This window comes from Solanum tuberosum, unplaced genomic scaffold, assembly GCF_000226075.1.
Source record: "Solanum tuberosum cultivar DM 1-3 516 R44 unplaced genomic scaffold, SolTub_3.0 scf00004, whole genome shotgun sequence".
Taxonomy (NCBI): Eukaryota; Viridiplantae; Streptophyta; class Magnoliopsida; order Solanales; family Solanaceae; genus Solanum; species Solanum tuberosum.
Window position 1 is genome coordinate 2,174,095 of NW_006238930.1, and position 26,817 is coordinate 2,200,911.

Consider the following 26,817-nt stretch of genomic DNA (forward strand, 5'->3'; position numbering starts at 1 on the left):
AATTACATATTATTAATTAATAATAAAAAATCATAAATAGATTAATCATTTATTAAATAAATGGAAATTGATTTTTAAAATCAGATTTTTGAATTAATTTTAACAAATTAGAGTGAATTAAGGAAACTGAATATTCTTAATTAGTTTGGATCCCTTATTTCATGCTAATCATTAATTATCTACAATAAATTCAAATTAAATTACACCCCACAATTTCAGTATTTTACTTTATTATTTCTAATTCCGTTTTTATTTTTAAATTTTCGTTTATCTTTTTATTTATTTTTTAAGTTTTTTTCCTAATTAATTAAAAACAATTTCTTCTTTTTTTAACTTTGTTATAACCTGAAATTTTTAATTGTTATAGCTTGAAAGTCTAAATCTATTGTTATAGCTTGAAAATAGTACTATAATATATGTCATATATGAAATTTACACAATACTATAGCTATGGTTTAAGAAAATTGTAATTCGCGGCTACAATTTTCTCAATTTTTGTTATTTGCCTGATTTTTATAAATCCAGAATTTGTATAATTCAGTTCCTGATTTTATAAATCCAGAATTTTGTATATGTTTATCCTAGCTAATTGTATACAATTTATGAAAAATTCATAATAAATTATTATCATCCAGTTTGTATATTGGCAAGCGTATATACAAACGGTGTCCTGAAAAAATATATATATAAATATAAAATTTGTATATACTTACCCTATTTGTATATTCGCAAGCGAAATATACAAACGGGCAGAAATATACAAACCGCAATCTCTATAACAAACAAAATTATAGCTATGAAGAGGAATTATCGAAACTATAGCTATAGAGCCTCCTTATGTCTAAAAAAAATAGAAATTAATTTAAGGAAAAATATCTAGTTAGATATACAATCATATATTATCAATTAATTCAATATTTTCTTTGAAATAATTACTTATTACTCATATCTCACTATTTACTTTTTTCTTAGTTTTGTTTTAAAAAAAAAGAATTTCTATTTCCTTTTGTAATAACTCTTCAATTCTAACTTTTCACATAACAAATTTAAAACCTCAAGATTAAATGACATTTTAATACATTCTATTTATTTTTAGTTTCAAACCATAATATTCAAAAGTTTCTTTTACTTTTTAATATTCCATATCAAATCGGTGATAAGACAAGCTCGAGCCAAGTTATTAATTAAAGAAATGGTTTTGTTTTCGGTGTATTTATTTTGTTTCCATTTTTATTATGACTATATTTACTAACGTGCAGTTAAAACCGAGCATGTTATGATATTTGTATTTATTTATTTTAGTTAGGAACTAAAAAAAAAAAGGAGTAAAATTCATGGAATTTGGAGAGGGGACAAAAGAAGATGCTTTTGAAATAGAAGTAGAACCAAAATAAGTAACAAGTCATGTGGAATCTTCGAAAGAATAAAAGCGTGTTATTATTTACTTCAAGAAAGCACTGTTCCTTTTTTTCTTTTTCTAACTTATTCGGAAAATTCATTGTTAGTAGTAGTATGTTTTTATTTAACGGCTAACGTTAACCCCTTTTTGAGATTGTCATCTTCAATTGGTTTAATTTTTTTTTAAAAAGAGTTTCATAAGTAATAGGCTTAAGTCATGCACCTTTAAAGTTGTCTTCATAATTTACTTAGACATCTCAACTAGGACTCTTACCTATTAGACACTTTAATATTAACAAATATTTATCTATTGAACATAAAATGACAACTAGCTTTTAAAATATTGTACGTGTAATTCACACACATTTTTTTGAAAAAATCACGAATAAAATTATTACACGTGGCACATGGGTTCAAATTTTTAATTTTGAAAAATGAAAAATCTTTTCAGCCTTTAATAATCTAGAAAAATAAAAAAAGAAAATTTCTCCTCCCTTTCTTCTTCATCTTCATCCTTGTCACTCCACCATGGATTCCTCAACGATAACAAAAAAGAAAATATATCCCACCCCAGCCTTGATACACCCACCTAATCTTTTGCTTTTTTTTTCTTCCCCTGTCACCCATTGTATTCTATTCTTATGTGATTATTGAGATTTTTGTGAAAATCATCGATGTCGATAAATTATTACAAAATCGACGATGAAGAGAAATCAAAAGAATATCAATTTTTTATCATTTTTAATAAGTTTAATGAACGGTGATGGTTGCTTGATCGAAGTTAATGAAAATAGAGATGCATGAATGTCGGCTAACTTTTTAACTCTAATGGTCCGTTTTTTTTTTCTTCTTCTTGCAAATTCAACTAGTTTGTTTATAACAAAAAAAGAAAACAGGGAATTTGAAGTCTTTAAAATGGTGGGTTGAAGAAGAAGAGGACTTGTACATGGGTGTGGGGTTATTTTCTTTTATAAATAAAGAGATAAATGTTTAATTAAATGAATTTTTAGTTATTAATTAATACATGCCAAGTGTCAAGAAAATAAGCACTAATTTATTTTAAAATTTTTTTAAAAAAGTCCATTCACGCTCTTAGCAGCAGTGAGATACACTTATTTCGCCACATTAGCGTTTTGTGTTTAATAGGTATATGTTGTGAACAATTTAAGTGTTCAACAGGTAAGAGTTCTAGTTAAGGTGTCCAAGCGAATTATGCGGACAACTTTAAGTGAATTATGTGTCCATATCCTCTTACCTCATCCCCACTTTTAATAATATCTGTCTAAATTTTATATTTAAAAAAATAAGATTTTTTACCGTCATACCGATCAACATAAAAAATAAGCAAGAAATCCACATAAGATGAGTTGGGGTTAGGCGCTACCTGATAAGGATACGGGGGTGGTGGGGGTGGTGGGCTGGTGAAAAGACATGATGAAGTTGAGTGCCACTTGTGAATTTTGTCTTTCAAATTTACTACAAAAAGTCATTTTCCTTTTATCTTAGGAACTTGATTAATTTTCTATAAGAAATATTTTAATCAACCAAATACATCTTTAATATATCAATGTGAGCATATTCTTTTAAAAGAGATAGTGAGGTGAGGATAACCAGACCAAGAAACTAAACGACTTAGAAATTATTTATTGAAAAAGGGAAGAATTTTAGAATAAGGTGAAAAATATGCATGAGAAAATGGGGAAATTTGAAGTAGTTAGTTAATGGTGTGTGGTGAAATTTTTTTTAGCTCATAAGGGATTAGGAGGTGCTTACTATCGAAGCAACTCAGTATGAATTCCTAGTCTCAATCAAATACATACACATCTTTTTATACTTGTTCAACTTTTTCATTTGCTATAATACCTATTGAACACCTATAAGAACCTCTAAAAGTGTACCTAAACACATTTTAGCTAAGACAATTAAAAATGAAATTTCGGTACCAACCTGAATTTAGGTGTTTAAACGAAAAAAAATACAATACAATTAGGGAGCCACATGATGAATAGCCATTTTTTGAAATACTGCACGCGCTCATTAAGAGTGAAAAATACACACTCGCCATAGTAAATTAAAATGTTCCTAATAGGTTAGTTAAACACTAATACAAGGGTAAATGAAAACTTTGGAAACATTTAAGGGCCGCGTTTATTTTATATTACTCAATCATGTTGACCTAATATATCTTTTAAGAAAACTCTAATAGAGGTGTATTTTTTTCTAAATTAATTTTATTAATAATGTTTAAGAACTCTAAGTTTGACTACTACTGGAAAAAATAATAATAAAATTCAGTTAATTTGCTAAAATAAACAATAAAATGAAACATTTACCTTTGATATAGGGATCAAGTAAAATAAAACAAAGACAGTATTTTACATCGAGCTGAAGGCTAAAGACAATTTTAATCTTATGAGTTTTTGAATTTTATAACATGACATCAAGTGTTAATAATTCGAATTTAAAACTTAATATTTATATATATTTAATATAAATATATTATTTAAATAAAAATTACTGAATTTAATCAAATTCATATCCGAACTTCTAACTCCGAAGCTGATTTTGGGTGCGTGGTTAATTATGGGGTCAAGGGAGTGGGGTGGGGATTTGATAAAACTTAGTTTTGGACATGTGACTATGGTCGACAGAAGCATGGGGGATTATTAAATTTGGTTGCTTGATTTAGAAAATCTCCTCCTCCTAAATTAATAATATAAGGTGTAGTACGCCACGTGTCATGTCGAGGATGGAGAAGAAAGACATGTGACATGAAATACCCCTCTCTCGTGCTTATGTTCCTAACAAGGTGGAAAATTCATTTAATTGGAGGGTTCTTCACTTACATGGCCCCTTTATATAGTAGAAACTTAAAGAGTCATTTTTTAAGAAAAATAATAAGTACTCCCTCCGTCCCATTTTATGTGGCAACATTTGACCGGGCACGGAGTTTAAGAAATAAATGAAGACTTTGAAATGTTTACCAAATTGCCCTTTAAAAAGTACACTCACTTTTCTCTCTCCTCATAAATGTATTGGAGTATTATTTTAAGATTAAGTGGGACCAACAAGAGTAAAAGAGGAATTGCACCTTTAAATACTTACCATATAAGGAAAGTGACATTCTTTTTGGGACTGACCAAAAAGGAAATGTTGCCACATAAAATGGGACGGAGGGAGTAGTATTTTTTTATATCATACATAAATTCCAATTCTTGCACGACAATGGGGTCACCCTTTTTTCTCCTTCCAGCCGTTCGATATTCACATTGGAGCTCCCTTTAAATTTGGATTCGTATTAGAAAGTTTTACATTAGAGGGTAAAATGCTCTCTAATAAAAACAATTTCATACTTAGGGAGATTCAAACTCGAAACCTCTAGTTATGAATTATGAATATTAACTACTCCACCACAACCCTTGTTAATGGGATCGTCACCCTTAATTTCTAAACATTTTCATTTGAATATTTCAGCCGACTTGACTAATTTTACCGCGTCATCTCTTACTAGCAAATGAAACTAGCAACATAACATCATATAGAATATCGATTGATCTGCAATTAGGTCTATAATATAATTATTGAGGATCTCATTAATTCTGCGAGCATAATTTTAAAATTGAGAAAATAAATGAGATTATTTAGTCACCAAAAATCCTTCTATTTTGAAAGCTTTTTCATTTTTAGTTTTTCTATATTATATAGACAAAATAGATCAAGGAGACACTTAACTACAATTGAATCACATTTTTTATGTTGAGATGATAAAAAGAACTTCACTTATTGACCTTTGTTGTACTTGAGGGTAAGAGCGAAATCTAAATTATAATTTTTGTATAGAAATAATGTTCATTCTTTATTTTTTGCTTTGTCATCAAAACAAATAGTCATATATTATTTAATTTTAAATTTCAAATGAAGATTATCTTGAGTGTTTTCCTGGAACTTAAAAGTTAGGCTACACGCGATAAACGTCGAATAAGTTTCTTCATGTTGTTGATGTTGATTAAGGGGAGGGAGGGGTAATAATTATGGAGAAATGAGACAAGTGTGTGTGTGTGTGTGAGGAAGTTGAGGGAGAAAGAGTGTGGGGGTTGGTTCTTTATATAGATAGATAGATAGATGGGTGTTATGGGAGTTTAAAGATAGTTGGGAGGTACAGATAGACGTACTTGGCAGGTACAATTATTGTTAGTGGGGATGTGTGCACATTTCTATTTTTTTCGCCTTAATTACCTACTAATTTCACTGCATTAATTAATCAAACACTTGACTACATCCATCCAAAACTTATTTAGATTATCATGCAAAATACATTTTCTTTAACTTTCACATTTTTATTTTTTACTTAATGACAACTCGATTTGCCTTCAATTAGTGAAATTCTAAGGTTAGAGTCGAATACAATAGTGAAGTAAACAGAGAATTGCCACTAGTTATTCTATTACTGTATGTAATAAACAATGGAGCACAAATACATACCTATATTTTCTTAATTAATCTATCTCTCTTTGTACATATATACTCATTTTTACTTGTCACTTATTTCTAAAATAGATTTTACATTTTCACTTGTCACTTTTGACATATCAAAGAAAAGATAAATATATTTTTTCATGTTTTACCTTAGTATTAAATACTCTTTCTCCAAATCATTTTCCAAGATTTAATACTAAAAATTATTTAATAGCGATAGTTTGATGAAATATCTATATCAATAATTATTTTCGTAATGGATATGTCAAGTCACACAGTGACAAATAGAGTATATTCCAATTCTAGGCAAAGGAACAAGTTAAAATTGGTGTGAAGTGTTTGAGGAAACTATCAGTATATAATTACTCCATTAAGAAAGAATATTGGTTACAAGGTACATGAGTACAAATGGACCGTATAACTAACGATACCTACCAATACCATAAACAAGACAAAGCTTGGGGGGAAGTAATTTAGGGAAAATTGTCTTAATTTTAGGTAGCATTCACTTTGTAGACATCACTAATTATGTGTACTTAGACAAGTTTGAGATTGATGGGGTACACGCATACCTAGGGATTGGTTTGACGGTAATTAGCCCCAATTTACTTCATCATTAATTAAACAAAGAATGTTAATATTATAGATTAATTGGAATGAGTAATAAAGAAGCAAGTAAATATTGTCGTAGATAACAATAATAAATTGCTACCAGTGAAACTTTGGCATATGGTAAAAAACACTAAAACCTATAAGCTAAGGTGCCACATTCATGGAATTATATCTCTCCTCCTTATTTCACCGTCAAATAAAAATTAATACTCAAACAAATTTACAAGTAATTAATTAGATGTACTGTCAAAAGTTACAGTAAAATAGTATATACTCTTTCATTTAATTACATCACTAACCAATGCGGGACATCAAACATATCCCCTCACGTTCAAACCTAATAATTAGAGTGTGAACAATATATAATGGGTTTAATTATAATATGAAAATGGATATAGAAGAATCTAATTCAACTACGAATCTCACTAGTTCTACTTTTTGAAAAGAGTTTTTGTTGTGCTACTTCTGACAGTCTTTCTGAAATTTCTGACTCCGCAATTGGTTGTTGATAATCTCAAAATGCGATTTCTTAATATGAATTCGAATTGATCAAACTCGAAAGTGATTATTGAAAGGAAAAAAAATATGATTAAGGTGATATTTTAGGGGAGAAAAAACAAGTGGCCTTGCGTGAAATGGAAACTAACAAAAGGAGGAGCCGAAAATAAGTAGTGGAAACGTTGGAGTCGTGATATTATAATGTGTTTTCATGGAAAAGTTGTGTTTGTTAAGGCAAGCCTACCCTGCTTAATTTGTGTATCATCCTTTTCCAAGCAAAGTTTCCGTGATACATATTCTCCTTTCCTCCTACGTCTTTACTCGTTCAATATTCTAAAAGTTGTGTAACACCAACAAAAAGCATAATCATATTTATGGAATATTCTTATCTGTCATTAAATTTTGTGGAATTCTATCTTGAAGAAATATTTTTAAATTAAATATATTTTAAAATATATATTTATAAAAAGATCAAGACATCAAATATCAAAGAGAAGAGTAAGTGGAAGCAGGGGCGTATGCAGGATGGAGTCATCGGGTTCACGTGAACCCATGCTCCTCTCCCGAATATATATATATATATATATATATATATATTTCAATTATAAAAATTGAAAATTAACTATATGTGAATTTTACCCAAATTGCTCAGTAATGAGCCCATGAGGTCACCATCAATGGTCCTACCTGTTTTATGCCCTAATATTGTTTATATTGCTTCTCCTATACAGTGCTGCTATTGGTACATTCTACATCCAACATATTTACCGGTTATTGACACTTATCTTCCTATTTGTGGTGGTCTTTAATTTATGTCTTTTACTCATAATAATAATTTTAAAAAAATAAAAATCATGGTATATAATTACATATTTTTATATCATAATATTTTAAAGTTATGCTAGCCTGATATCTATTTCTAAAATAAATAAATTATGTTGGACTAGACATAAGTTCAATGTTGAAGGATATGGATTAAAATCAGACCATTTTAAGGGCAATTTGTGCAATTTCAGCCATACTTACTTTCTCCACTTTAAATAAACAGTATTTGTTTTATTTCCCTTGAAAACATTAGTAACGTAAAAGACCTTATATTTATTTTTAAAAAAAGGAGTAAAAATAATGAGGTTATTTAACAGCCAACACAATTTGAAAAGAGTTTGACTTCTTTATATTAACAGGCTGAGCGAAATTAATGCCGCAAAGGTTTATTTGAATTACTTTCGCAATAAAATAAATATTTATAAATAGATGTTGAATCACTTAGCTTTTTCATTAATTCATTTTTAAATATATTGAGAGAAAATCTGATTCCGCTAATAGTTATCTGGAAATGAAGGAGATTACGTACAAAAACATGTTTAAGTATACTAATATGAGCATTTATTATTTTAAAATCCTCTACGTGATTATGTCCCTAATAAGGAGGAAACCCGTTAGTTTTAGAGTTAATGGTTTTGTTCAATTTGGTATTGACAGTGATACCCAAATTCTTTATCATGCCTAATGTTTGGCGGCCATGGGGTCATCCTTACTTCCTAATCTTCCTACTTAATCTCATTTTGTCAGATTCTTCATAGTAATCACGTTTAAATGCTTCACATATTGACACATTTACAAAATTGTTTTGCTCCTTATGTTGACAATTAACTTGTTTAATTTTTCTTTATTACATCAACAAAGAAAAAAGGGATGCTATAATATTGATGAAATTCTCCATGTTAATTTAATATTACCCTTCTTCCATAAAACCTATATATAATCATGAGCAGTGACATTAGTAGTAGTACAACTTGTTGTCTGCTGCGACAAAGCTAGAGTTTTAATTATGATTCAACAAAACTAAGTAATTTTCGTCAAAATTCTATATTTGAATTAAGCAATTCACTCATATTATATGTATATACTTTCTCCGCTTCAAAAAGAATTGTCTAGTTTTCTTTTTAGTCTGTTTCAAAAAGAATGACCCATTTCCTTTTTTGGCAACACTTTAACTTCAACTTTTCACGTGACATATTTAAAGCCACAAGATTAAAGGGCATTTTGTTACATTTGACATAACTTTAATTTAGAATCACAAGATTAAAAAGTCTTCTTTCATTTCTTAAACAGTTAAACTCCATTCCAAATCAAACTAGACCATTCTTTTTTAAACGGAGAGAGTATAATTTATTCAGAACCTAATGAGATAACTTTTCTTGATATCAGAACCCAAAAAACTTATAATTCTGAATCCGCCCCCATATATAACTATATATCCATCAAACAAAGTACAAATCTTGGAAGTTCAGTGGATCACATGCGAGTCACATGATCCCTTTAAAACAGTTATGAAAGGAGTGAAGGAAGGTGTGGTGTGAGTGCGAAGTAGGTCGTCCACATATATAGTATGGTATTTCGTACTTAATTAGTACTAAAACAATAAAACACAATCTTGAGGTGTTTAATTCATCAGATATTCATGTTCATAAAACAAAGGATATTTTAGTAATATTTTAATCTTAACTTGTCATATAATATTCTTCTTTTTAATTCTTTTGTACTTATATATTTGGGCAAAAGTTTGAGAGTCCTTGGATCATTAATTGGAAAACATGCTATGTCTGTTGTAAAGAAAGAAACACAATCACAGCCATGACATTCGTAATGATGTGGCACGCATGGCCTCTAATTTTCTCAATTGCATAGTATAATCTCTTCCACTTTTCGTTTTTTTTTAAATTTTTAACAGCGAACCAGAATTTCTACTAACAGATTCAAAACACAAAATAAATCAAAGAAGTCAATATCATCTACTATATGTATATATATAAAAAAATATTTTAACCTTACATATACGACATAATTTCAGGCGCTCACATGCTCCGCCCCTTTTCTTTCTCCATTCTTGGAGGGGCAAATTTTAAACATTGGGTTGATTTGACTGAAATTAGCACCAAATGTGGATCACTGTATGAACGTCACGACTTTATAATTTCCTTAGTACAACAGTAGTCACCCAATTACTGCCATGACATCCGTGAATCAAAGTCTATTTAACTTTTTGGGTGAAAATAAAGTAATTTTTATTTATCTTTTTCTTGGTAGTTAGATATATGTGTGGTGACTTTTAAATAGGAAATCAATGTCTCAAATGAATACTACTTTTAGCGGTTGAAGTCGAAAGTGACTTTTAACTGTTGATGTGCCTTTAGAATTTATGACACTTGGTAAAATTAAAGTTATTATTCATCTTTCTTGGTAGTTATATATATGTGTTGACTGTTGAGTATGCTAGTTATACAATAGGAGATCTATGTCTTAATGTACGTAACAGCATTTGTACTATTAGCGGTTGAACTCAAAAAGGGACTTTAATTGTGACAATCTTACATTAAAATGGATGGGAAATTGATACCCATAGAAGGGCGGCCGGTTCATGAATTTAATTGTTGATGCGTCTTTTTTTTACTTTAAAAGGCTTAAGGGGTCAAATCTATATGATCCTGAATGTTAGATCAGAGCGACTAATACATTGATAGTTGATCCAACTTTCTCTATCATAAATATATATTTGATTCGAACTATATTCTATTAGAAGTTTTTAGTTACTAGTGAGCAATATATACTTATACTAAATTCGTTTTCATTATGGCAACAAAAGATAAGTAATGATTAAATAAAATGATAGTCTATAGCTTGTAAGCTAAAATCGTAGATTTTTATTATTATTATTAATATGAATGAAGTTTAATAAGAGTGAGTTTGGTGGAAGAGTGGAGATGTGTGGAAATGATCACATGATATTGTATATGGAGACATGCACATGAAAGGCCCACCTTGTTAGTACAATAACAAACACATTTCTTTAAGCCCACTTGAGATCAAACCCCATTTGGAAACAAACAAACACAAAAATTTTACACTTAGTTATGGCCTCCCCACCCCCCAAACATGACTAAGTAGTAGTGAGTTACCATTACCTCTTGGCTCTTAACAAAAAAAAAAGAAGGTTTTACTGTGTGTTTCTTCAATGCAATTAATTGTCTTCTTCAATCCAACATCACTATCTATGTTTTCTCTCTCTTTCTTTTGTGGTTCTTCCCCTTCTTTAAAGCTAGTTCGTTATCTCTTCTCTTCTTACTCTCTCTTTTTCTAACTACCTTACCACAACTTCCTCTCCTTAACAAGTTTCATACACACACACAAAAAAAAATATCTTCTTTCTTTTCCTTATCCATATGTGTTGTGTAAGCAATTAAATAAAAGAAAACTACGCTAGCACAGAGCCATATTTGTAACGAAAAGAGAGACATTTTTTTGTTGAATTTAAGGATGTCGAGCAGAAGGTCGAGGCAATCATCAACAGGATCCTCGAGGATTTCAGATGATCAGATAATTGAACTTGTCTCAAAATTGCAACAGCTTCTACCGGAGATTCGCAATCGTCGCTCTAGCAAGGTTTTTAAATTACTACTCTTCTTTTTATGCATGTTCATAATATATGGATAATATACATGCAGCTGCATTTCAATTTTTTGATTTATTTTCACTACATTCAAATTAAGTTGAAAATTAATAGTGTAACAGTATAACTTGAAAACTACTAGTGTAACAGTATAACCAGGCAAAGTCACGTTATGTGTGTGGAGCTCTACGCATCTCTTGTCTGTGTTAGTCGCATTAATTGTAGTATTACTCATGAAGGAACATATTTCGCCTGTTATATTCAAGCATTTATTTTATGTTTCTTTTTGGACTCTAAGGTCCATTTCACATATATCCTAATTTGTCTTCCCATAGAAAAAAATATTCTTTTCTACTAAGAAAGGATATGTATAGCAAACACTTTTTACATATCAGTAAATTTTAATTTTATGGAGTTATATCTATTTAAAAACTTAATATCAACCATGCACAATTAACTTGAGGATAGGAAATAAGAAAGGTCTCTAGCTCTTTATCACACAATCTTAATTTTCTTGGAAAAGATATAAGTTTAATTTGGCGTACCAAAGGAGAATATTACTTATGATTTGAATAATTTGTTGTGACCATGCCTAGGACCATGCTTTGGGGTCCCAACTCCCAAAAAATATAGTGCCAAATTGGGATTTTGTAGGTCAATGACTTGAACATAGTCAAAGATTTGCAATGCATCATTGCACAAATTAAGGCATGTCTACTACTAGTCTAAATAAATTATCACGTAACACAACATGTTGACTCTAGAATTTAGGAGTAAAAAGTGTTGGTGCTTTAATTTAGGAGTTGATTAATCAATATAAAAAAGATTGTTGATCACAAAACATCTCGTATTAGCAATTTTAGGGAGGAGTGCATTCAAATAGTGTGATGGACAAGTCTATTCTAATAAAAAGTGATAGTGCTTTAATTAAGGAGTTGATTAGTTGATAAATAAAAGGGCAGTTTGGTACACAAAATATCTTGTGTTAGTAGAATCCGAGAAATGACCGCACCACAAAGAGTGTGATGTATCTAGATAGTCTACTCTTATACAGGTACCAGTGCTTGTTTTCATGACTCGAACATATGACCTATAAGTCATACAAAATTAAATCAATTTTATTGCTGCTCTCGGCTCCCCTTTCGAGATGATTAATTAATAATTTGTAATCTCATATATTTTGTTCATACAAATGCAGGCATCGGCATCGAAAGTACTGCAAGAAACATGCAACTACATAAGAAATTTGAATAGACAAGTGGATGATCTTAGTGATCGACTTTCTCAGTTACTCTCAACTATTGATGCTGATAGTCCAGAAGCAGCAATCATCAGGAGTTTATTAATGTAGTAGCCATATACTCCTATGAATTAATTAATGTATTTTCATTTCTAAATATTGGAGCTATATTTATATATAAATCTTACTACCAAGTTCTTGATTTTCTGGTTGTTGTTAAGCTCTAGTAGACTCAGCTGGTCACTATAGCTAGGCCAATCATGAGTTAGAATTTAATTAGAACTCAACTATATAGTAGTGCCGATTGAACCAATGTGATCCCCCTAGCTAAGGGCACACGTACGTACGTTTGTATTTATATTTCCTTTACTCCTTAGTTATATATAATTAATTAATAAGATGTACTTTTGTGCTTTTATTAGTACTTAGATATTTTATTTAATCCACGTTGAAGCAAGAAACTAATAACATGAGTGAGATTAAAAAAATTATTGCCTAAGGACCAGCTAGGAGCACCTATTAATATGGTGATTAATTTAAACGATTATAAAAAGTCATATCTGAGAAAGCAAACATCTAATTAATTAGCAAAGAAAAAGACGAAAAAGAATAAGGTCGTGCTCATTTTTGGTTGTTGAATCGAGTAAGTTCAGGGTCAATGTTGGCCTGAAAGTTATCAATCACCTGAAACACCGCTCCGATGCAACAAAATAATGCTCTCTCCGTTTTAATTTTGGTTGTTTGATTTTGACTCGATAAGTTTAAGAAAATTTACAAGAATTTTAAATTTTATGATCTTAAATTAATTTAAGATATATATGTAGAATGTAGTAAAATGTCTTTTATTCTTATGGTCTTACATATTATGTGAAAAATTAGAATTAAAGAATTGTCAAAAATAGAAAGACATTTTTAAAAAAATAAATCTTTTGACAGTTTTAGATTGTGGTACTTTGTAATCAAGGGTAAAAACTTAGGGAAAGGTAGCACAAAAGAAAAATAAAAGTAAGACAAACAAATTGATACTAATGGTTAGAAAGTCAGAAAAAAAAAGTAATTTAATGCCAAAAAAATCGATTCTGATAAAATCGCACTTAAAAAGTATGATATAATAATATATCCATTAACCAACATTAATATTTGTTTTCACGGCTCAAATTCGTAACTTATAATCACACCACGATAGCATTACTATTGCTTGAAAGTTCTCTTTAATATTATAAAGAATGCGGGTAAACAAAGAAAGGAATCAACGGACAAGTGAATTGTAGTCTATCGGGTGGCATTCATTACCTCTGACAATAAATAGTAAAACCTGATTATAATATTGCTATCATTTGTTGGTTATCAATTTATATTAAGAAATAAAAAAGAGTTTCAAAATTTATAATCTTAAATATATTTGAATGAATATAAGATTTTTGAGCATCTAAAACAAAATCTTAAAGCTATGGTGGGGAGTAGTCCGGGACCATTTAAATCTCTTGGAAAAACTTCATACAATCTGCTGAGGGACAAATGTTTCAACATCCTCACGTATGTACGTGTCGATCTTTTATTTTATTTTATTTTATCTTAGAAAACCGAATAGTGAGACTAGATATAAATGAAACTATATATTTATCTTCTGAATATGCATATAATATTAGTAATTCAATTTTAACGCCGTTTAAAGAATTTCGACAAAGGTTCAAAATAACATATGATTGAATGAGCACTAATTAAAAAAATAATAATACAAAAATGTAGAATAATGCAAAATGAAAGAGAAAAGAACACAAGAAATTTAAGAAGGCTCAATGGAGCGGGCGAAAAAGTAGAAAAAAATGCTTAATGCAGCCTGATAAGGCAAGTTAAATTTAATGGACTAGGATTAATCTTTTCCTTCTCAGCCCTCGCTCCGTTTTTTTCATTAAGTATTTTTACATGTTTGTTTCTTTATACTTTGAACCCCTTGAGAGAGATTCTGACTCTGTCACTTATGTGAGGTTGTATGATACTTTCTCAACGGAGAAATTGAAGGTGGTGAGTGATGAATTTTTGCAGCGGTGGTATTTGTATGGTGGCTAACGAATGGAATAGTGATTATGTTGATGTTGAAGGAGAGACATAAGAGTAAACTTCGCCGGTGATGGCAATGTTAATTTTGTGATTTCTTGGTATAATTTATTTTGCCCGAGGAAACTTTTCGTAAATCAGAAGATCAAATTTTAATTCATTTTCCATCGTAAAATTGGTCTAGAGATTAGTGTCAAAGTAATTGCGAGGCAAAATGATAATGGCACGGTGAGTGGTGACGATATAATAAATAAAGTCCAACAAAATTAAACTATTTTGCATAGTTCAAAAACTAATTTACCTAGCTTTATCATTTGATAATGATGACTCATTTTAAATCAATATAAAAGGAAACATGATGAAACGAAGGGTGTCATAAGATCACATCAATATACATAAAACATTGTAGGAGTATCAAGTATATATATATATATATATATATATATATATATCTATATGTATGATTGGAATTGGATAAGAGGTGTCAATTAATGGGTAAAGGATGAAGATAGCGATAATAATCTATTGAATCGACAAATTTGCAGTTTGCGCCCTCAACGAGAAGAGAAAAAGACATTTGCTCTGTGTTTGAGCAGGGGTGTGTCTATGTCTTAATCAAATATAAAATGCATGGATTCTGATAACGATGAGCCCAGCCATATTAATATTAATATTATAATATTATCATTGACGATGACTCTGATATTCATCAATAACTAATGGGCACCACACCAAATCATACTCACCTTTTTATTTTCAGATTTAGTACTATTGAAAACGAATTTATGGTGCAACATCAATATATATGTCTTTTCAATCATTTTAGTTTTTTTCCCTTCCCAATAATTGTTTTCTATGGTCTCTACTATTTAGGAATTTATTCTATTGGATCATGCTACTTTAAAAACATTTCACGTTAAATATGTTCTAATCTTTCCTTTTTTTCTGGAAGAACTACTGTTCTAATTTTGTCTTTGTTAATACCTTGTTCTTAACGTATTAGCATCAATACGAGCAGGGAAGAGTTGGCGTGTCTGTTGCGGATTCAGCGATCTTTAATTAATAATTTAGAATTCAACAACTTAAAAATATTAGAAAATTAGAACTAAAAAAATTATAATTTTCCGACTCCGATCGAGTAATAGATGTTTGAAATTTTGATCAAGCGATCCAACATAATTTTGACAAATTATCCCAAATTGCATCAGTGCCTGAATAATGGGCCGAAGGTGGTGTAGTTTTCTGTTAAGAAGAAGCCCGATATTAATATTTGGGCCTAGTTTCAACTTGTATAAAGCCCAATGAATGAATCAAATCGCGAAGGGCTTAACGGACCTGAACCAAATAGTTTCAGACTTTCAGCCCAAGTCTCCTTATTTTATTTTGGAAAAACTACCTAACCACACATACATCACTACCATATATACTATATTTACCTCTAGTTTAAAATAATTACACATATTACCACTTTTAATATTTATACCATATATTTTAAAATATTTATTGAGATACACAAATCCCTTAAATATGATATTGAATAATTATCTTAAATTTAAACTCCTTAATTAGAGCATGTTAAATTTTTTTATTCCCATTTGCCGCCGGTCGTTCCCCACCCCATGTCCAGCAGCCCACTTTCATTCTTCTTCTTTTCTACCTTTAATTTATTTCTTCATTCTCTCAATACATGTTTGCATGTTCAAATCAGTATTTTACATAAAAGTTTGTTTTTATTGTTTTATTATTCTCATGTATCTTGATTTTGTATCCGAGTTTAAATTCATAATGTTCTTAAGTTCAATTTCAAAAGTTTTACAAATTAGGTTTTATATTTTTTGATTTTGTTGTTTCTCAAACACTTTAATGGCCGGAGGATTCTTGTTAAAGGTACTACACATTAATAATATTATACTAAATCAGACAACTTTTATTTGTTTATTTTTACTCATTAATTTCTCATTGCAGGGACTGACTCTTCATCCATCAACATACAAGCCGAGAAAAGATTTAAGTATAGGAACAACCCAATCAAGATGGAAGAATTACATCAAGTTTTAAGTAACAGAACAAATACACCATTAGATATGCAACAATATTGAATACAAATCATGTGTACATGTATCTAGTTAACAGTTCATGTATCTTATCTATAAGAAACAAATTCAGATGCTAAAAAGGGAAGAATTTTGAAATTTTTTACTCTTTTTTTGGATTAATGATAAACATATACTCTACCATCATGATTTTTCCTAAATTCGTGTGTTTCAGTTACATTTCATATTTAGATACACATAATTATATGTATATGCTTATTATGTATCCGGAATACATGTTTTTGAATATAATATATGAAACTAATACTTGATACATCAAATTAATACTAAATACGTATAAAAGATACATGAAATTAAAATTAAATCATCTAAATAGATACATGAAATTAATACTAGATACATATAACAATTACATTAAATAAATCTAGATTCTTCTATGATACATATGGATGTACATGTATGATGCTCATGTATTCAAGTGTTTAGTTGGTTGGATACATCATATATTGATAATAGATACATCAAATTAATGAATTTATTATTTTAAGAGTAATAAAACTAAATTAATCAAATTAAATGACTAATATATACATGTTTTTTTTTATATTTTATTAATAATATTAATGAATTTATTATTTCAAAGAATAATAAAATAAAATAAATTAAACATACCTTGATTTCCGCTTTATATTAAGGGATTTGATTAATTTAAATTTTCAAAAATAATTGTTCATGTATTCTGAAAATCCTTAATTACTTCTATAATTAAGGGAAACAGTTACAACCAATTAATTTAAACAAATAAAATATGTATCTCAGTTTTAAAATTCGGCAGATACATGTATCTCACGGATTTCAACTCGTGTATCCTAAGCATGAAATATGGTAGAAGAATTAATATTTGAAACTATTGGGAATCAGCTAGTGGGATTTATGTAGTTTGCCCTTTTATTTTTTTGTTAATCGTCAAAAAAGTGTCTAATATGACAATTTATGAGTTCGATTGAAACAGTCTTATTCTAAAAATAAAATTTTGTCAATTTTAAAGTATGTGTAATTGTGTATATTATTCAGCCCTATACAAAAAGAGATATAGCAAATTTGGCGTACAAGAATATATATATTCAAGACAATTATGTATTTACCCAAATATCATTTCAGTTCATTATATTTCATATAATCTAGGATGTGATATAATTTTAAACGATGAACCAAATATAAACAATTTCAATAAGCAATTTCATTCTTGACATAATTACATTTTTAATTTATTTCATGACTGAAACAAGGAAAAACACATTGCATTACAATTTTAATTTGAATCAGTAGAGAAATTCCAAGGAATGACACATTTATTAATTCTATCAAAAATAACTTAATCGAAAATCAACATGTAGTTTAAACTTGGACAATTAATTATCATCTCTTACTTACATGTCAATTTCATAGAGTATAGGTGCTTAATCACTTTTCAGTGATGATAATTATAAAACACGACTTGCTTAAAATGTGTTTTTAGAGGTGTTACCATCAAATTAAGGCTAAATAGGTGGTGAGTAATTTCTCTACAAATTGGTGTGATCATGTTGCAACTGTCATATGGTGCTATGAAAATCATTAATTAAACTCAATTTGACTTAATCCTCAACTTTTATTAATTTGATTACTCTATATATTAGTCCCAACTTTCCTACAATCTACCTTGTGGCACTTCTAATATTTATGTTCACCTTTTCTAATCATCACAAACTGCCGGTGTACTAGTCCATCAAAAAGGTTCAATCCTAAATCTTCTGCTAATTTGTGGGAAATTAATATAGAGAATCACCACATGTTTTTTTTGTAATTTACTAACTGGAATTAATGTTGAGGATCCATCGAAAATGATTTTTCTATATTCAGAAAGTCAAGATAAAATTATGTACGCATTACCCTTGTCAGATCTCATTTATAAGATTACGTTGTAATGTTTGGAATTGATGGAACAAAGTGAACGGATCCGGCTTCTCTTCATTTTCCCCAAGTTCCTATTTGGATTAGTGACACATGGCATAGGTTAAAATCAAAGGCTAAGATATAATTTTCCAAAGTAAATCTCTAACCATGATTTAACTAATAAATACAATATATATGTAGTATTAAAAATTATTATTATCTCACAATCTTAGCAACATATTATCTTGTCCATAAATATAGGGGGAAAAAAGCTCTTCCTAATTACTTTTTTTTTTACGTGGGATATTTTTTAATTTTCTTTTAAATATTGAACTGCAGCCAAATATAGCTAATGTTAATTTTGGAGGAAAGAAAAAAAAAGAGGTGAAATAAAATAGGAAAAAATAATATTCTTCAATAGCTAATGGTTAAAAAGAAAAATTCAAGGAAAAAATGCAATAAAAATATTAACTTAAAATTAAATTAAATTAAATCCTAAGTAAAAAAATTTAGGAAGAAAACTTTTTTCCCCCTAAATTTATGAACAAGATAATATGTTGTTAAGATTGTGGGGGTTATAGTAATTTTTAAAATTAAATATATATAATATATTTATTAGTTAGATCATGGTTAGAGATTTACTTTGAGAAATTAAATCTTAGTCATTTATTTTAACATATGTCATATGTCATTAATCCAAATAGGAACTTGGGGAAAATGAAGAGAAGAAAAATGGAGAGTTAGAGATTTACTTTGAGAAATTAAATCTTAGTCATTTATTTTAACATATGTCATATGTCATTAATCCAAATAGGAACTTGGGGAAAATGAAGAGAAGAAAAATGGAGAGTTAGAGATTTACTTTGAGAAATTAAATCTTAGTCATTTATTTTAACATATGTCATATGTCATTAATCCAAATAGGAACTTGGGGAAAATGAAGAGAAGAAAAATGGAGAGTTAGAGATTTACTTTGAGAAATTAAATCTTAGTCATTTATTTTAACATATGTCATATGTCATTAATCCAAATAGGAACTTGGGGAAAATGAAGAGAAGAAAAATGGAGAGTTAGAGATTTACTTTGAGAAATTAAATCTTAGTCATTTATTTTAACATATGTCATATGTCATTAATCCAAATAGGAACTTGGGGAAAATGAAGAGAAGAAAAATGGAGAGTTAGAGATTTACTTTGAGAAATTAAATCTTAGTCATTTATTTTAACATATGTCATATGTCATTAATCCAAATAGGAACTTGGGGAAAATGAAGAGAAGAAAAATGGAGAGGAGCCGAATCCAAAGTGAACCAGCAAACTTGCAAACAAAAAAGATAAGTATAATCAGATATATATTTACTCGAGCAGTGCAATTTCATCTGCTATAGAAGGTTGCTCGACTTATTTTTTTACTAATTTTACTTATTTCTAATAAAAAAAAAAAGTACTAGTAACTAATTGTAAAAAGTTAAACTCTTTTTTATCCAATACTCATTGTTGCTTTTCTAAAAGGCCAAACAAAAGGTTCCACAAACACCCTAAAAATGGTAATGAGAAATCATTTTGTTTGGACAATAATACCCCTTCCTTTATACTTTAACATTTTTTTTTTACAATATAAATGAAGATTTGAAAGTCATAATCATTCCCACTCAACCAACCAGATTAAAATACGTCCAAAATGAATTAGTCAGTGGTCTAAATTCTAAAATCTTTGTGGTGTACCACAATCATTTTTAAATTAGAGGACGAATTCCTTTAAATCAAAATGTTTCACAATCGATGGCTATATTTATTTATTTTAATGTCACATTAGATACTAGCTTACAACATAACCTTATTCAACATAAATTTTTAACCATTGTTAATTGTTTGCGCCTCAAAGTATTGAAAAATTAACACAAGAAAAGGGCAGTTGCCGTCACGGAGAATGATTAAATTGAACTACTATCGACTTTTGGCACATCAAATGAATAAATAATAAATTAAAGTTGTCAACAACCCAGATTTGATGCTTTCCAATCTGTTTTTATTTTTTATTTTATTTTTTATAAAAAAATAATTTGTTTTTTTGTATTCAGAATGGAGACTTATGATTCTATCTGTCTACATCCCTACTTGCTACTTAATTCATTTTTCCTTTTTAAAAAATATTTTTATGAAAGGGCAAGCCTAGTGATAGGGAAAGGGGAAAGAATTAAAGAAGCAGTAGGGAGGACATTTCCTATAATTTAACGGATTGAAGTTTTATATACTTTAAAGTTTAAGTTATATATACTGATAATTTAAATTTTTTAATATTCTTGCAATTATCAAACTTGATATCAAGCTAATGTAGTTTTTATCATATTATCAACTATTGTATATCATCTAAATTTAGCTTCTTCTTTTTTTTCAATCGTGTTTTAATTATCATATTTTACTTATAATTACTTTGTAAGTGATCTAGATCAAACTAATTATTTTGTTCTACATCATTAATGCAAAAGAAAAAAAAAACAATTTCAATTTCAATACTATTTTTAAATCAGATGACGAATTCTAACACTAACTTCTTTGATGTGTTATCGTTGGAGGTTTGGTCACTAAGCCCAACCATTATAAAAAAAAAAAATTAGGGTTCGGAAGAAGACATAAACTTTAGACTATGCAATAGATCAAATTGTCTATGGGATGAGATATCCCAACTTCAATTCCTTGAAAGATGCAAATAATGGCGGGCCCAAGAATGATGAAATTATATTGTTTATAGTAGTTAAGTATTATACGTTTTATATAGACATATTAAGGATCAAAATAATCGAAAGCAAAATTTTTAAATTTGCCATTAGGTGAAATGAAAACGTAACCAAAACAAGTAGCCATCTATGTGGACACTAGACAACATTTAATAAAAAAAATGGTAGTAGCACTAGTAAGACGACAAAATATTTGCCTTTGATCAAACATTAGTCTCAATTTTTAAAATGGCATTGTTGAATCAATACAAACCAACCCAACCCAAAGCATTTATATTTCGTCGGCTGACCGATGCATATTTAAATCAGTGGCACCACTTCCTTTCAATTCCTTTTGTATATGTAGTTAATTTTCTAAATAAAAATTGTATTACTATATCAGTATTAACTGGAACACATTATTACGAATAAATACTGACTGTAACGGTATATACTAATTTAAAATTCGAATCCGAGTCAAACTGGATAACAAATGCAGAAGCTAAGCAAACACAGGATATCTGGTATGAACTACATACATTACTTTATAAAGAGAAAATTTCAAAATTGTATAAGCTTCTCGTTTTTACCTGGAAAATGTATTACAGAAGACTTTTAACACCACAAACTCCAGAGCTTGGAATATGTTTATGGTTGGTTATGACTATATTTTACTCAATCAAAACTCATCACTGTACAACAAACATCATCCAAAAATAATTAATCCAAACCAAATTAGGGGGAAAAAAAAAGGAAGACACAAGAAAATTTTGTGATCAACCTTAATCACAACAAATTGGACAACGAATTAGACCGTTCTCATTGCAATCTGGGCATCGTTGGAAGCCATATTCATCTTCTTCAAGTTCTTCTTCGTCTTCGTTATCTTCTTCATAATCTGCTTCATAATAGATTTTACAGCTCCCTGAACATGTCTCACAAGGTACAAATCTAATATCTCCACAGGCCTCACAATTACAACCTCCAATGACACCACCATCCTCAATTCTTTCACAGTTTTCTACGAATTTCTCAAGTTTTCCATCCTCGTTCATTCGACGTATTTCATCAGCTCCACCAATGTATTTCCCCCCCATAAATATCCTAGGCAATCCCCCTCCACTGTATTCATTTCCCAGTAATTCTTTCAGCTCTTCCTTGAACCCTGAATGCATCGATACATCTCTTTCGTCGATTTTGACACCTAATCCTTTCAGAATCACTCGAACATGACCACAATCCTCATATGTTTTCCTCACACCTCTCAGGCTTGTGAAATAAACAACAAGTTTATCTTTACTTACCTTGTACTCTGTTACTTTCTTCACATCCGTTATCTCCAATGGATCTTCCTCGTCGGCCACCGGCTTCTGATTTTCAGTAATCAACGGTTTAAGGTGAAATGGGTTTGCCGGTGGAAGATCTTCTAATGCTTTTCTGAATGTAGAAATCACTTCAGAATCAAACTCGGACACGATTGATGTGTCGTTTGAACTTGAGTTAGTTTCATCTTCAGCTACCTCCTCCCACAATGGCTTTGGGGAACCTTCGTTATGATCCTTAACTCTGGGCGTAGGCAGATCATACTGAGATGAATTTGGATTTGGAGAAACGTGGAATGAAAAACTTCGAACATGATGAACAGGCTTAAGAGGACTGGAATCTTCAAGACCTTCCATTAATTCCCAAGTATTGATAGTTTCTGGCTCACCAGGTGGAGTTCTAATAGGGGTTTTCGGAACCACTTTGGGGATTTTCTCATTGATCATTTCTGACCATGTTTTTGCCTCAATCAAACCCATAGCAAACTCTTCTTTACAGCTCTTCACTTCATCGAAATCACAGAGATCAAAAGAAGATGTATCTCCGTCTTTGATAGACTGACTCTGGTTCATTGGATCAAGCTTCAGAGATCCTAAAGTGGATGAAGTGAGAGCCACCATATGGTAGCCATCGTCGTGCATTGAATAGCTCCGGCGCACCGGAGAACAAGGAGCCCTGCATTTGTGACACACCTTCGGCTTCGAAGTTGCACAACCCATTATTACAAACCAGAGCAGACGGAAGAAAAAGTTATAATTTATCCCCAAAGTGGTTGGCTAAAGAAATCAAATGGTAGTATATTTTTTTAATGTGGGAAGAAGAGAGATTAGAAGAACATTCTCAGATGATTAAGATTAAATTAGGTATAGATTCCAAGATTAAGCAACCAAATCGAGGAATTAAAAATGGAGGAAAATAGCACTGAAAATTAAAAATTCAACAGAAGAGAATCACTGGAATCGAAGAGGCAGAGAGAGTGGAACCTTCTGTTTCTCTGAAAAACAGGGCACGCTGTTTGCCAAGCCACACAGATCAAATCTTTTGATATTTCTCTAACTAAAATAGAAATCGGAACAAACGCCCATAATTGATTTAACGACAAAAAAAAATAAAAATCAATGGCTTAATCCAAAACTTTAACTTTGATGATACGTCAGAGAGCAAAAATTTCGCATTGATCAAAGATGAGTAACCAAACAGAAACAGTTGATGCCAAAAACTAAAAAGAAGAAAAGGGGGAAAGGAAAGTGAAGTCAAAAGAATAGGGCGGAGAACAGAAAGACCCTTTCAGCAGTTACCATCACATTTCTTTCTCCTTTCCCCACTACCAAATTCTCTATTTATCTCTGTCACAATCAAAAAAGGGCCAGCACAGAAAATAGACAAAAACTAAAAACGACCCAGTCAGTGGGTAGACGAATAGTAGTAGAAACAATTAACCTTTCTGTTTTGGAAAAGGGAAACGGATTGCGTATCAACAAGGCTGTGAATGGTGGGATAATCTAAAAATGGCTGCTATACAATTGATAGATAACTGATGAAGAAGTAGCAAGTGAATGGCATTTGAATTTTGAGCCGTCCAAGGGAAAAAATATAACGTAAAAACTTGCACATATCTCTCTTTATATATTCCAACTCCTAAACCTAAATATCGTCTGTTCAATAATACTTGTTCACTATTGATTTTGCATATTTCTTTATAAATAGAAGATAATATTATTGTATCATCATTTGAATATAATAAATACAATATCTTGAAAAATATAAAACAAAAATGACTATAATTATTATAAAGATAAATTAGGAACTAAATTTAAAATTATTCACTAACTTTATAAAGTGGAGAACTATTATTGAATAGATGGAGCTATATTTGTATAGGCAAAAGGCATAAATTGCCCCCTAAACGTATACCCAAAAGTCATTTACACACTTTAACTAATAGAGTGACCTATTACACACCTTAAGTACATAAAAGTATATTTATTTCCCCCTTCCGTCACCCAACCCAGGGCGCGTTTCGCTCCACATAGTTGAGCGCGTCAACACGCTAATAAAGTCATTTTTATTTATTTTTTTAATTAAAAAAATCTAACCCAACGGTTATATTTCCATTCCCTTCACATAACCCACCCACCCGACCCTAATGAACAAAACCCCTAAATTTTCACCCAAAAATCTGAATCAAGAACCCTAAATTCAAACATAGTTCAAAATTCCTTCTTTTGAATCAAAGGTAACTCTTTTTCATTATTATTCATTCATCTCTTTTCCATTTTGATTCATTTCTCTCTTTTTCATTTTGATTTGTTTCTATCTATTTCGTATTTTGAATTTTTAGTTGTTTGATTCGCGGTAATTCTTATTAAGGTGCTACAATGGCTCGAATAAGCTTGACTAGGCTCTGTTTACAAGAGGAAGATCATGAATTGGAAGAGGTGCGATGCAAACACGGATTTGTTTTGCCTTTGCTGACCTCTTGGACCCCGAGAAATCCTAGTAGAAGATATTGGGGTTGTCCTTACTATGGGGTAAGTTAATCTTTTTTAAGAGTTGAATAATTCGTTTTGTTGTTTCAAGAGCCATAGAATGATTCGTTTTGTTTTTTAAGAATGCTAGATCATGCGATTTTTGGCTTTGGAAAGATGATTATATTGATCCAAGATCCAAATTTGTGATTCCCAAGTTGTTGGGAAGAATTGCGGAGCTTGAACATAGTGTTGAATCTTCTCGAAAAGTTGAAACTTCGGATAAGGAAATCAACAAGCCTACTAAGTCGACCAAATCCATGGAAAGCAAAATAGATATGAACAAGAAGGAGTCAAAAATGGACAATTTTGATGATGATTTGAAGAAGATGAAAGCAGTTGAAAAGAAATGGAAAAAAAAATTGGCCAAGTCCAAGAAAAGGGAGAAACAACTTTGGATTGCTCTGTTGTGTGTTTGTATTTTAGGTGTAAGTTTAGTATTTCAAAGAGTATTGTTTCTGAAAGGAGAAGGACATTCAAGGAAATTGTCATGATCTCTTATTGTACCAAAAATTTGCAATATTGTGTTGAACTTGTAAGGCTTTTGTGTAATGAAAAGAATTTACAAAGCTTCCCTTAGCTTAATTTGTCTCATTTATTGTTGCAAGTATTGCCTTTTGTATTTGGTCATAAACTATATATTTAGTGTGTACAACTATCTGCTCAACTGTCTAAACTATACGTTTGTGTAGCCACTGCTTAAGTAGTCACTTATTGCCCTCCATAAACACAAAAACCATCACTAAAAGAGAAGCAATATTGTTACATAAACAGACATTCATAACTGCATAATCATTAATCAAAATAGAAGTTAATATATGTCAAAGCAGTTACATAATCAAACACCACAAATCAAAATGCAGTCACAACTGCAATTCATTGTCTTAAATATAAGGGTACTAAATAGGGATAAAGTGCATTGCATTGTCTATCACCCAACAAAACAAATGTCTACATTGCATTACCAACAAAAATCTACCAAAACAAGTTAGATTGCATTAGAGCTCTCTAGGCTCAAATGTACAGCCTTAGACCTAGTCTCCATTTGTTTTCTTCCCCTCATCTCTTCAAGTTGGCTTGAGGCCATAGCTTGTTTTCCCTTCCATTTCACACCACATGGTGGTTTATGTCCAAGATCTCCAGTGACAACTGCTGAAGACTTCACATTTCTAAATCTTTCACTAGGCATTCCAGGCTGTTCAAATGAATATAAATAATCTTAATTTGTGATTAAAGAAAAAATAATAAATGATATTTAAGTATAGAAATAGGGAACTTACATTAATAATAGTAGCACCACTTTGTGTGTGTAGTGCACCCATTCCAACCATTCTTGTTCTGCTAGCAACACTACCCTAAAAAATAACAAAATATTCAGTAAAGCAACTTATTTAAAACTTATACATGAAGTAAATAAAGGAAACTATATCACCTTTTCTGTTGAACCCTTTGGTCTACCCCTTCCTCTTTCAGTTGGAGCATTAGGTGTTGCTCTTGGGCCAACAATTTGTGTTGATGTTGGTGCAGCA

At 30.2% G+C, this 26,817-nt stretch overlaps 3 protein-coding genes across 3 annotated transcripts; 2 read left to right on the forward strand and 1 right to left on the reverse strand.

Annotated features, from left to right (window-relative positions):
* Positions 1–10,713: 10,713 nt before the first annotated feature.
* LOC102588283 (transcription factor PRE1-like) lies at positions 10,714–12,876 on the forward strand. The gene is made up of 2 exons (XM_006338401.2): positions 10,714–11,427; positions 12,633–12,876. The coding sequence occupies exons 1-2, from the start codon at positions 11,302–11,304 to the stop codon at positions 12,783–12,785; spliced, it is 279 nt and encodes a 92-aa protein (XP_006338463.1). The 5' UTR covers positions 10,714–11,301; the 3' UTR covers positions 12,786–12,876.
* A 9,081-nt stretch (positions 12,877–21,957) lies between these two features.
* Positions 21,958–24,185, reverse strand: LOC102588614 (uncharacterized protein At3g28850). The gene has a single exon (XM_006338402.2). It carries the CDS (start codon positions 23,477–23,479, stop codon positions 22,220–22,222), a length of 1,260 nt encoding a protein of 419 aa, XP_006338464.1. The 5' UTR covers positions 23,480–24,185; the 3' UTR covers positions 21,958–22,219.
* A 711-nt stretch (positions 24,186–24,896) lies between these two features.
* On the forward strand, positions 24,897–25,824 carry LOC107060350 (uncharacterized). The gene is made up of 3 exons (XM_015308189.1): positions 24,897–24,996; positions 25,131–25,291; positions 25,372–25,824. The coding sequence occupies exons 2-3, from the start codon at positions 25,139–25,141 to the stop codon at positions 25,780–25,782; spliced, it is 564 nt and encodes a 187-aa protein (XP_015163675.1). The 5' UTR covers positions 24,897–24,996; positions 25,131–25,138; the 3' UTR covers positions 25,783–25,824.
* The last annotated feature ends 993 nt before the right edge of the window (positions 25,825–26,817 follow it).